Source organism: Microcebus murinus, chromosome 15 (genome assembly GCF_040939455.1).
Source record: "Microcebus murinus isolate Inina chromosome 15, M.murinus_Inina_mat1.0, whole genome shotgun sequence".
In the NCBI taxonomy this organism is placed as follows: domain Eukaryota; kingdom Metazoa; phylum Chordata; class Mammalia; order Primates; family Cheirogaleidae; genus Microcebus; species Microcebus murinus.
The window spans coordinates 75,412,104-75,424,298 of record NC_134118.1 but is presented as its reverse complement, the minus strand read 5'-3'; the positions used below and the strand labels follow the sequence as shown (position 1 = coordinate 75,424,298).

At 46.5% G+C, this 12,195-nt stretch overlaps 1 protein-coding gene across 1 annotated transcript in view; it reads right to left on the bottom strand.

Moving 5' to 3' along the window:
* DDX60 (DExD/H-box helicase 60) overlaps positions 1-11,790 on the bottom strand; it is an 84,124-nt gene extending 72,334 nt beyond the window's left edge. Inside the window, exons 1-4 of the mRNA XM_012770611.2 lie at positions 11,571-11,790; positions 3,635-3,744; positions 3,381-3,444; positions 1,337-1,526 (exon numbers count right to left, since the gene is read on the bottom strand). Of these exons, the coding sequence (XP_012626065.1) occupies positions 1,337-1,526; positions 3,381-3,444; positions 3,635-3,638 (258 nt within the window). The 5' untranslated portion in view covers positions 3,639-3,744; positions 11,571-11,790. The remainder of the gene's footprint in view (positions 1-1,336; positions 1,527-3,380; positions 3,445-3,634; positions 3,745-11,570) is intronic.
* Positions 11,791-12,195: the final 405 nt, after the last annotated feature.

Here is a 12,195-nt window from a genome sequence, read left to right as displayed (position 1 = left end):
GCGAGACTCTGTCTCAAAAAAAAAAAAAAAAAGAAGGCGTATGATACTCAGAGTTTATCCCGCTTTCCCTTCTCACTCTCTAATTCTTTTCCTCTCCCATCATGCTTCCGAAAGAGAAAGGGCAGGGCATCACGCATAAAGCAAGTGGCGGATCTGGATTACCCAGAGCCGGAAGCCGAGGTGGCCACTGTGTTCTAGAGAATTATCCCAGGTCACTGCCGCGCACCGTACACAGCCTGAGTTTTTCTCATCGGACCAAAGTGAGGGCAGTCCCTAGATGTAAACGTTAGACCAAGAGCCAGCCCCGCTGCCTGTTCAACACATTCTGGCGAGCAGCCCCCAATGTTCAAAAACACAACAACAATCTGCGGTGTTTCTCTGAAAACAAGGCAGGGTTTTATATTTATTTTTCCTCAAGAAGACACCCCGGGGCTTGTTTTCAGGGGCTGTGTTATTTTCCCCTCAAAGCCTCAGCTTGCAGCACGCACAGGACGGCCGGGACCCGACAGGGGGAGCCAGCCTTGTTGGTGGGGCTGCCCGCACCTTTCTGGTCACCTCTAGGACAGTTGCTGTCAGGACGGGGCAGATGAGAAGGGCTGCTCATCTTCTTTCCCGCTCCGCGACGACACGCACGGGTCGTGCAGACGCGCTGCGCGGCCACGCCCGTCACTAGGGCTGATTTTCGGGGTGGGGCTGCTACTGCGCACATACTTAGACAGCCTGCTGGGGCTTATTGTATGGGCAGGGCTTATTTTCGGGGAAACACGGTAGACTGCAAAGGGGTTGAACAAACGCACACAAAACCCTCTAACCTTTGATATAGGCTTAGGAAAGGGTTGCCGTGGTTACTCATATCTGAGTTTGAAACTGTTGAATAAGTGTGTTGATTATATTATTAATCAAAAAAAGCAAACCCACTATAGTATTCTCTTGGAGGCGGTTTCTTAGAAGAATCCATAGCAAAGTAGAGTTAATGAGTTTGCCTGGGCTCGGTCCTATTTTCTCCTGGGCTCCAGCAAACCCCCCGCTGAGCCGTGAGGACGCGGCAGTTGTCCGACTGGGAGCCTGGAATCCAGAGGTCGGCAGCCGTGGGAGAGGACCTTTCTCACCATCCCCGTGATCCCACGGGTCCTTACGATAAAGTTCCCATGATGTGCATAAAAAAATAATCTTAAGTGCAGCAATTTCTGAATACTGGGATTGTGTGGTTTTTTTTTTTTCTTCTGACCTTTTACATTTGCTGAATTTTTATAAATATAATCTACCTTGTAGTAAGGACAGAATTTTAGCTTTTAGTTCTAAAATTATACAAAAGAATTCCACTGTCGTACGTTACCTTGAAGAAAACCACGGAAAACTGTCCTCCTTTACTGATAAGATCCACGAGGTAGCATTCGATCAGGTAGAAGAGGTGGAGACTCTGCCCGGGCTGTAACAATGTGTCGCATGCACATGTGATGAGCAGTGAGTCCCCGTCCACCAAAAAGAACTCAGACTCAGTGAAATCACTGAACAAACTGGAATAGCTAAAATGAACAATGGAACAAAAAGCACATAGACATTACATAGTGTTCAAAAAGGGCAGTAACATTCCTATTATATTATCTCATTATCATTTCCGTCAACAGCCGAACCGGCTGAGTAATTGTCCTGTGGCACTGTCTATGCACAGACTTTTGAAATACAACCATATGCACAGCTATCTTTCACAGGAAAAAAGCGGAGTCATTCCCATTTTTACGGATAATAAAAACTGAGGCTCAGAGAGAGAGAGTGTGCAAATCGTCCACAGCCATATGGCAGAGCCTGGGTTGGATCAGGAATCTAGTACCTGTATTCTGAAAATAGACATATTTTTTTCCTGCTTAATCAATTTCATTCCCTTTTAAAACAATTGATTCACTAATGGCTGTCGACAAATGAAGCAAGAGAAAATGGTTTCTACTACCATCAAACAGCTCTAAAAGTATTGTGTTGAACAATCACACGTATATATATATATGTATATATATATGAATACACTACATATAGTTATATATACTATTATTTAGAATACACTATATATGCCGATACATATTGTATATGGATATATTATACACACTAACATGAACACACACACTGATATGCACACACACTGATACACATAGACTATGCACAGCTGACCCTTGAACAACATTGGATTGAACTGTACAGGTCCACCTATATGGGGAATATTTTAATAAATATATTGGGAAACATTCTGGAGATTTGTGACAATGTGAAAAAAATTGGCAAACTGCATAGCCTACAATTACCAAAAAAAATTAAGAAAAAGGTATATCACGAATGCATAAAATATATGTAAGTATTCTATTCTATCGCTTACTACCAAAACATACGCATAAATTTATAATAAAAAGTCAAAATATATGCACGCAAACCCTCTGGGCTGTGCATGGCACCACTCGCAGAGGAGAGACATGCAAACAAGCGTTAAGGCGCAGGATGGCATCACAGCGGCGTAAAACTGACTGTAGCGCACGCTGTAATAACCGCGTGGCCGCCTCCTTCGGAGAGCTCGGGAGTTGCGAGTGTCTGCTTACAACGCCGGGTGACACTAACCGCCTCCTAATGAGCAGCTTCCTTCTCCAGTGAATTTCACATCCCAGTAAAAAGTGAAGACAACAAGGATGAAGACCTTTATCATAAGCCGTTCCCACCTTAATAAATACGTTTTTGATTCCTTATGATTTTCATACTATCTTCTTTTCTCAAGCTTGTTCTTTTTGGTAAGAACACGGCACATAATATTGCATAATAATACACATAAAATACAAGACATGTGCTAATTGACTGTTTATGTTATAGGCAAGCCTTCTGGTCAAGAGGGACTATTAATTACCGTGCTTCCCTGAAAATGAGACCTACCGGTAAAATAAGCCCTAGCAGGATGTCTAAGCACTTGCGCAATAGAAGCCCCACCCCGAAAATAAGCCCTAGTGGCGGGCGTGGCCACGCAGCGCATCTGCACAACCCGTGCGTGTCGTCGCGGAGCGGGAAAGAACACGAGCAGCCCTTCTCATCCGCCCCGTGAGAGCTCTAGTGCTCCACAGGAGAGATGGGGCCAATGGTTCTAAAGGAAATGGTTCTAAAAAATAACACATCCCCTGAAAATAAGCCCTAGGGTGTCTTCTTGAGCAAAAATAAATATAAGACCCTGTCTTGTTTTCAGGGAAACAACAGTAGTAGCTAAATTTTGGAGAGGTCAAAAGTTAGACGTGGATTTCTGATTGCAAGAGGGTGGGAGAGTCTGCAGAGCGTAGCTCGGCACGAGGCAGAATCGGCATACAGGGAGTGCGATACCCGAGTTCACGTCTCTTTGTTGCTGCAGTAATACTCACTCAGCTTTTGGCATTTCTTTCAGAATTAACTGGGACATTTTCTTCAAAATCGTCGTACATTCTTCTAAACGTTAAAAAAAAAATAGGAAAGGATATTGGATTATTTTCCAGTCGACCCTTTTTGGAGGAGCTATGGTTTTGGTTATTGTTCAAGAAAGAAGAAACAGTCACACAGGTTTTTCATGTCCATTGAGTCTGTGTACATTATAGAATCATCGTTTCATAATTCATAAATATTTTAAATTGAAAATTACCCATTCTTGCCGCTGTCTGCGCCTCAGGCCCGAGCTGAGAAGTGTTAAGGACAGCGAACGTCCTTTCCTGGGGCGTCTCCGGGCGGCAGTTGTGAGTGAAAGTGACCGGCCTGCAAAGAGGGAAAGTCACAGTCTCTATTCTGCCGGCAACTCCCTGCCGAATCCCCGGGAAAGCACAACTCCAGGCGCCCGGAACGCGAGGATGAGCAAGGCAACACGCCGTCCGTTCTCGCGGGGCCTAAACTCTACCCGGCAAGACAGTCACTAACGAGCCCATCGTAGAAACAATGGAGAATTGCAAGGGTGACAAAGTCAAGGGGTCAGAGGAAGTTTCCCTGGAGAAGTAATGCTTGGGCTGAGTTCTAAGAAGTAGACCGGAATCGACCGAGCACGGCGGGAAAAGCGGCCTTGCAGGCAGAAGGGGCGTCAGAGCCCACGTGTCGAGGCTCTGCAGCAGAAAGGGCTGGGGACCCAGGAGCCGGGGTCTAGGAAGGAGCCAGCAGGGCGAGGGCAGGGGGAGCAGGGACAGGGCTGGCCAGGCTGGAGAGAACATGCAGAGCCCTTAGCACATTGCAGAATATTCCGTTCCTCCTGGAGTCCAGCTCTAGCCTTTGGTGGATTTGAAGAGGGTGGAGTTATAATCTTTGCATTTTGAAAAGGTTAGTCTGGGCCGGGCGCGCTCGGTGGCTCACGCCTGTAATCCTAGCACTCTGGGAGGCCAAGGCGAGAGGATCGCTTGAGCTCAGGAGTTCGAGACCAGCCTGAGCAAGAGCGAGACCCCCGTCTCTACCATAAATACAAAGAAAATTAGCCAAACAACTAAAAATAGAAAAAATTAGCTGGGCACGGTGGCATGTGCCTGTAGTCCCAGCGACTCGGGAGGTTGAGGCAGGAGGATCGCTTGAGCCTGGGAGTGTGAGGTTGCTGTGAGCTAGGCTGACACCATGGCACTCTAGCCCGGGCTACAGACTGAGACTCTGTCTCAGAAAAAGAAAAAAAGAAAAAAGAAAAGGTTAGTCCGACTACAGTACAGAGAACAGATAGGATGGGACAAACTTCCTGGGAGCGGGGCAGAGAGAGCCGCTATGCAGGGAATGAGGAGTGATGCTAGCTCGATGTAACACAGGTTGATGGGAGCTTGAGCTAAAAAAGCTGGAGAGATGTGGGTCTATTCGCAGGACATTTAGGAGGGGAGTGTGACATGCTTTGGTGGTGGACTGGATGTGGGTAGAGAAGTGGGGAGCCGTGAAGGACAACAGAAGGTTCTAGCTCAGGCTGCAGAGCGGGTGGCTCAGCCATCCCCTGGGCCAACAGCCTTGGAACGAGGCTGCAGGGCAGGGAAGAACGTGAGTGCATTTGTAGACAACCTGAATTTGACTTGCTTTTAAGATTTGCCACATCCCATGTTAGTAAGCAGTTAAACATTCAAATCGAGAGGGCAAACGCAAGGTCTGGGCTAGATCTGAATATGTGAGTCATTTGGGTATTTATCATAAGTGGGGCCATTGCTCAGACAGGGAGGGACAGTACCATGAGAGAAGAAAATTAAAAATCCAATTGTGAGCATTACTAATATATAATAAATGGCAGGAGAGAGAAAGAAGAGTGTGAAGGTAACTGAGAAGAAAACTACTAAAAAGCAAAAGAGGCTGGGCACAGTGGCTCATGCCTGTAATTCTAGCATTCTGGGAGGCCGAGGCATAGGATTGTTTGAGCTCAGGAGTTCGAGACCAGCCTGAGCAAGAGCGAGACCCCCATCTCTACTAAAAATAGAAAAAATGTGCTGGGCATGGTGGCGCACGCCTGTAGTCCCAGCTACTCGGGAGGCCGAGGCAGGAGGATTGCTTGAGCCCAGGAGTGTGAGGTTGCTGTGAGCTAGGCTGACACCATGGCACTCTAGCCCAGGCAACAGAGTGAGACTCTGAATCAAAAAAAAAAAAAAGAAGAAGGAGAAGGAGGAGGAAGAGGAGGAGGAGGAGGAGGAGGAGGAGGAGGAGGAGGAGGAGGAGGAGGAGGAGAAGGAGAAGGAGAAGGAGAAGGAGAAGGAGAAGGAGAAGGAGAAGGAGAAGGAGAAGGAGAAGAGGAAGAAGAAGAAGAAGAAGAAGAAGAAGAAGAAGAAGAAGAAGAAGAAGAAGAAGAAGAAGAAGAAGAAGAAGAAGAAGAAGAAGAAGAAGAAGAAGAAGAAGAAGAAGAAGAAGAAGAAGAAGAAGAAGAAGAAGAAGAAGAAGAAGAAGAAGAAGAAGAAGAAGAAGAAGAAGAAGAAGAAGAAGAAGAAGAAGAAGAAGAAGAAGAAAACATACTTGGGCATTTTGCCATGGAAACTAAATATTGAGACATTTGCCATTCCGTACATTAGGGCTGTGAAACACAGGTAGGTAGGTAGGTAGATTCCTAACTCCATGACATTAAGGAACATATAATGGAGATGCACACGCTAACGTTAAACATTAAAATGGTAACGCAAAAAAGTATGTGACTGTAAAAAATGAGTAAGTTTAAAGAAAAATGAAATTACTGTGGGCTGGGATGTTTAAGAAGCACTTAGTAGAGCTCGGAGCCTGAGCATGGCTTCTGGCTCACGAGCTACTCTGTCTTGTCTCGAAGGTTTACGGAGCAGCTGCCCTTCCCCGAGCACCGCGCTTGCTGCAACACGCGCAAACACGCACGCAACACGGGCCTCTCCCCTACAGCCCGGAGGGGGGTTAAAGAGAATTAAGTCAAACGATACGGGACGCTACGCCGGGCGCCCTGGCAGCAGGGGCACAGGACTTCCCGGTTCTCAGCCAGACGGGAGGGTCAGGGGCTGTGCTCTGAGCCTTCGAGGACAATTGGAAAGATGAAGAACTACGGAAGCTTGCTGGGGACGATGAGAGCTACAGAGGATTACATTCCAGGTAGAAGGATCAGCACCGGTTCGATGCACAGAGAGGCGAAACCACACGGCCACGTTGAGGTTCTGCGGGTGGCCCTGCACGCCACAGCACAGGGAGGCTGATGGGAGAGGACGGTGGAAAAGCAGGCATGGGCCAGATTAGAGAGGGTCTCGTCCCCAGGTAAAAAGTCTAGACGTGTTCAAGAAACCCTCCGTCACCCACTTCATGCAATCTTCAACCTCACTGACCGCACGTCCGCCAAACCGTCTTCTCTCAGTTCTCCAGATTTTACCGGGCTCAGACGGAGAGAGTGAGTCAGTAAGAACCAAGCAGGCAAGAGAAAATCAACCCCAGGTATGTTGCAGAGGGAAAGAGAACTTCAGGAAGTTAGCATCCGATTCCACAAGACGAACTAAGTTAATTTGTGGGTTCCCAGGGGTTCACAATGCCCTTAGTGTTTCTCAGGAATTTTTTATGGCACTCCTAGGACAAAATAAATACCCAATAGGTTCATTTACTCAGTAGTTAGCTCCAAACAAATTAATAAGGATTTATGTCCTGAAAACTTAGAAATTTTAAAAAAATATAATACACAGAAATTGAAAGGAATAATATATAGTTTTTAAAATTAAATAACCTCAACTACCACCGAGACGTGTGTGCCTATTGGACACTTCATAGCTTTTCAACAGTCTCCATGGTGGCAGAATAAAACCCTCCTTGACTGACAATTAAGGGATTTTGTAGCCTGCCTACCTCCTCTCCTCTCACATGCCCCGTAAGACAGCTTCCCTAAACTCTACCCCAAACGCACAAATGCCTTAAGACAAACAGAATTCACAATCATTATCCCCATTTCTCTCCCATTTAAGGGAGAGGCATGCTAGAGAAAATAAAGTCAGCCACCTGCATGAACTGGCGATTGAACATACATTAATATAGATAAATAGATATAGATACACACATGGTGATTGAACATACATTAATATAGATAAATAGATATAGATACACATACATGTACATACATACACAAAGCAGTGGTATCACTAAACGTTTGGAGCAAAAAAAAAAAAAGCAAAAATAAGAAGAAGCCAGATGAATAAACATGATTCAGGGACAGAATAGACTTTCAAAATACTCTAATTAGTATTCTCAAACAATCAAAACGGGATTATCTCATATAAGAAATAACTGGCAGGGGGGGCACAAGTAAGTGCTCGTTAAAATTAAAAACATAACTTCAGGAAAGGACCCTTGCACAGAACAGTGACATGAGCATGCTGGAATTTCAAGATAGTCATCGCAGGGTTTAAAGTGCAGGAGATTTGGCCGGGCGCGGTGGCTCACGCCTGTAATCCTAGCACTCTGGGAAGCCGAGGCAGGAGGATCGTTTGAGCTCAGAAGTTTGAAACCAGCCTGAACAAGAGTGAGACCCCGTCCCTACTAAAAATAGAAAGAAATCAATTGGCCAACAAAAAATATATAGCAAAAATTAGCCGGGCATGGTGGCGCATGCCTGTAGTCCCAGCTACTCGGGCGTCTGAGGCAGGAGGATCGCTTGAGCCCAGGTGTCTGAGGTTGCTGTGAGCTAGGCTGACACCATGGCACTCTGGCCCAGGCAACAGAGTGAGACTCTGTCTCAATAAATAAATAAATAAATAAATAAATAAATAAATAAATAAATAAAAATAAAGTGCAGGAATTCTTTTGGAGGACAGAAATAAAAGACAAGAAGTATATAAGATAGATCAAAAAGTTCTAAACTTACCCACTTACTAGTAATTCCAGTAGGAAAGAACAAAGATTTAAAAACAGGCAGGATAAAAGTAACCAAAGATATATTTTTTAATTAATATAATAGTATTCGGCCAGAACTAAAGAAAAATATAGATATTTAGATTGAAAAACTTCTCCAAGTACTAGCAGAAATAATGACAAAAGAGCATACCACACAGGCACAGCTGGTTAAAATTGCAGAGTTCCAAAAATAAAGAGAAAAACATAAATGAGCTACGAAGAAGTGGAAGTCAGAGAGGCGGTATGTGAAGTGAGTAAAGACATGAATACTGACACTGACCTACTGCCTGGGTGTCAGTCCTACTCTGAACACACTATGGTTCTGTGAGCTTGGAAGTTCACCACCTGCTCTACACTCCGGTTGCAAAATTAGGACAATAATATTACTCTCTCCTAGTCGGATTTTCAAGCTATTTAAATATATGAATTGATGGATATAAATTGCTTAAAATAGTGCTTGGCACACAGTTAGAACTAATTATTCAATAAAATAAACAACACTACCGGATGCTTTGATAAAAGCAAACTATGTTTTTAAATTTCTATGGGTAAAATATATTAAACCCAGAATTCAGTATCAAAACAGTCATTCAATTCATTGAGAAGGCAAAAACATGTCACTAGACTTTTAAGAAGTCAGAAGTTTCACCAACCATATATCTTAAATGATAATTTTTAAAAAACAGATAGTACAGAAAATTGGGAGAAAAAAACAATCAAGAATGAGGACCATCAAAAAGCAGTAAAACTTTGTATGATTCAAAAGAAATAAAGGAAGCTGTAAAGAAAAACAAGAGAACTCTTGGTACTTTGAACTTAGAAAAGTCTATTTCAAACCGTAGTCGTAATACTTAATAACATAGAACTACATTTCCTAGCCTAGCAATTCCTAGATTGCTTCTACGTTGAATAATGTGAAAATAATCATAATTTTGTGACTGCTCTTACTGCTTTATTATTTTTGATTCAACATAGCAACAAATCATAAGAATTAATGTCACAAAATACTATAAAATATGATAAACCTTGACAATATAAAAATAATAATATAAATAATCAACTTGGGAGGTTCAGAAAAGGATAAACAGAAGAAAAAGGGAAATGGTGCCTAATTCCTCATCTTTCGCAGTAGGAAGTTCAGAAGTAGCATCTAAAATTAATATTTCAAACATAATGATTTCTGGAATGTTCGAGAAGTTATCCTGCTCTTCTCTTAAGTACTGTACTATCTGGTCACCGGATAGATACGGGAGAGTTTCATTTCTAGAAGTAATCTACTTAATAAACAGAAAGCATCAGAGAATTAGAATATCACCATTTTACAACTCCTAATGAACAGATCTTGGTATTTTTCAGTGCTAGCACAGCAAAAACAGAGGCAAGTATCTGGCACCATCGCCAAAGTACTCTCGCCCCCAACCCAGCCTCCAAAAAAAAGTCAAACCTGAACCTGATCAAAATTCTAGCAGTAATGACTAATCTACGAGACAATTAGAGGACAGAGAAGCACATTCAACCACACCACAATTACAGGAGAATCCTACAGGACACAGCACAAACAAACAAAAAACCCTCACGTCTCATCAACACACAAATCACAAGGAGATGGAGGAGGGGGAAAGAAACTTAAAAGGCATGTCATCCAATCACACTATTGTCAGAATTTATGTTCTGATGCAAAGGAGGTTTAGAAAGAAGAGAAGAGGAAGGAAGAGAGGGAGAGAGGGAGGGAGAGGGAAGAGGGAAAAGGAGAGGGAAGAGAGAAAAGGAAGGGAAGAGAGAAAAGGAGAGGGAAGAGAGAAAAGGAGAGGGAAGAGAGAAAAGGAGAGGGAAGAGAGAAAAGGAAGGGAAGAGAGAAAAGGAAGGGGAGAGAGAAAAGGAAGGGAAGAGAGAAAAGGAGAGGGAAGAGAGAAAAGGAGAGGGAAGAGAGAAAAGGAGAGGGAAGAGGGGAAAGGAGAGGGAAGAGGGGAAAGGAGAGGGAAGAAGGGAGGAGGGAAGAGAAGCAGGCCTTGTGCACTGAACCGATGGCTGAACCACGCCATGGGAGGCATCCGGCTCCTGAGACCCGGGAGGAGGAGGGGACCACTGTGGGCAGAGTTTAACTTAGTCTCCACGACCCTGCACCTCTCTTCCTCTGGAGAACGGGCAGGACCTGTGAATGCAATGGGACAGTCCCTCCTGTGACTGGGTCACATTGCATGCCTCCAGGGGAGAGTCTCCTGCTGGCTTTGAAGGCATGAACCACCTTGCTGTGACAGGGCCAGGTGGCTGGGACCTGAGGGTGGAATTAAAGGCTGAAGGCAGCCCCAGCCGACAGCCAGCAGGAACCCAGGGGGGCTCGGTCAGACAGCTGCAAGGTGAGCGAGCACCTCAGCCTCCCGGGAGGCCACAGCGCGCACCTGCTGTCAGCCTGGTGAGGGGTGAGCCCAGAACCCAGTTCCCTGTGCCCAGACTTCTGACCCATGGAACTCATAAAATAATAAACTCGTGTTGTCTCCAGACACTAAGTTTGTCATAGTTTGCTCTGCAGCAATAGGAAACAGATGCCTACCCCTTGACAACGAATACATTATTTTAACAGCTACGAGAGTAAGGAGTAAACTCCTATTGTCCTAAGCCACGGAAGTTTGAGGATGTGCAGGAATCTCCCAGGAGATACTAAGATTCAGATTCTGACTCCACAAATCTGGGGCAGGGATTTTGCAGGAAGCAGGAAGCTGTTGCAGTGGTCGATGCGCAGGTGTGATGTCCCTCAGCCCCCAGTGTCCAGCCCCGCCCCTGCGGTCAATGCGCAGGTGTGATGTCCCTCAGCCCCCCAGCGCCCAGCCCCGCCCCTGCAGTCAGTGCACAGGTGTGATGTCCCTCAGCACCCAGCACCAAGCCCCGCCCCTGCGGTCGATGCGCAGGTGTGATGTCCCTCAGCCCCCCAGCGCCCAGCCCCGCCCCTGCGGTCGATGCGCAGGTGTGATGTCCCTCAGCCCCCCAGCGCCCAGCCCCGCCCCTGCGGTCGATGCGCAGGTGTGATGCCCCTCAGCCCCCCAGCGCCCAGCCCCGGCTCCCACCCTGCGCAGAGGGGCCTGCTCGCCCCAGTCTGGGCTCAGAGCGCTGGTCCCGCGGTTGTCACTGTTCCGCGGCGCTCCCGGCCACTCCCTGTCCTCTGTCCCCAGATGTGGAGACAACAGCCCCGCGACACTCCGAGACCCGCGTCCCCTTAGGGACACTCACACTCACACACACCCGCTCCCTTCCCGCCCCGGCCCGCCGACCTGCTGCTTCTGAGAGTGGCCGCGGGGACCAGGGACCGACCCGGGCGCCAGGACCGCGGGGACCAGGGACCGACCCCGGCGCCAGGACCGCGGGGACCAGGGACCGACCCGGGCGCCAGGACCTCAGGGACCAGGGACCGACCCGGGCGCCAGGACCTTGGAGCAGGCAGTCCCGCGCTCCCAGCCTTTTATGCGGGCGGCTCCGTGCGCTCCAGTTTCAGTTTCCTTTCTCCTCCTGGCGCGTTTAGGTTTCGTTTTCCCTTTGGCTCTGGGGAGCGCAGGCAGCATCCTTCCTTCCCCTTGGTCACCCCCAAGCCAGGGCAGCCGGTCAAAGGGCAAAAAGCTGCAGTTAGATGGAAAAAGGTGGCTCAGCAGGGGACCACAGGCAGGGGACCACTGTCACAGGGATGTGCATTTCAAAACAACCAGAAGAGAGATTTTTGCACGTTCTCATCACAAAGACATGATACTGTTCAAGGTGATGGATTTGCTAATTCCCCTGGTTTGATCATTCCACAACGGTGTACCTGTACAGACACCCCAAGGCGTACCCCAGACTCACGTACAGTGTGTCAAAAATAAAACAAAACTAAAAAAGAAAGAAAGAGTAGCACCTTGAGAGGCA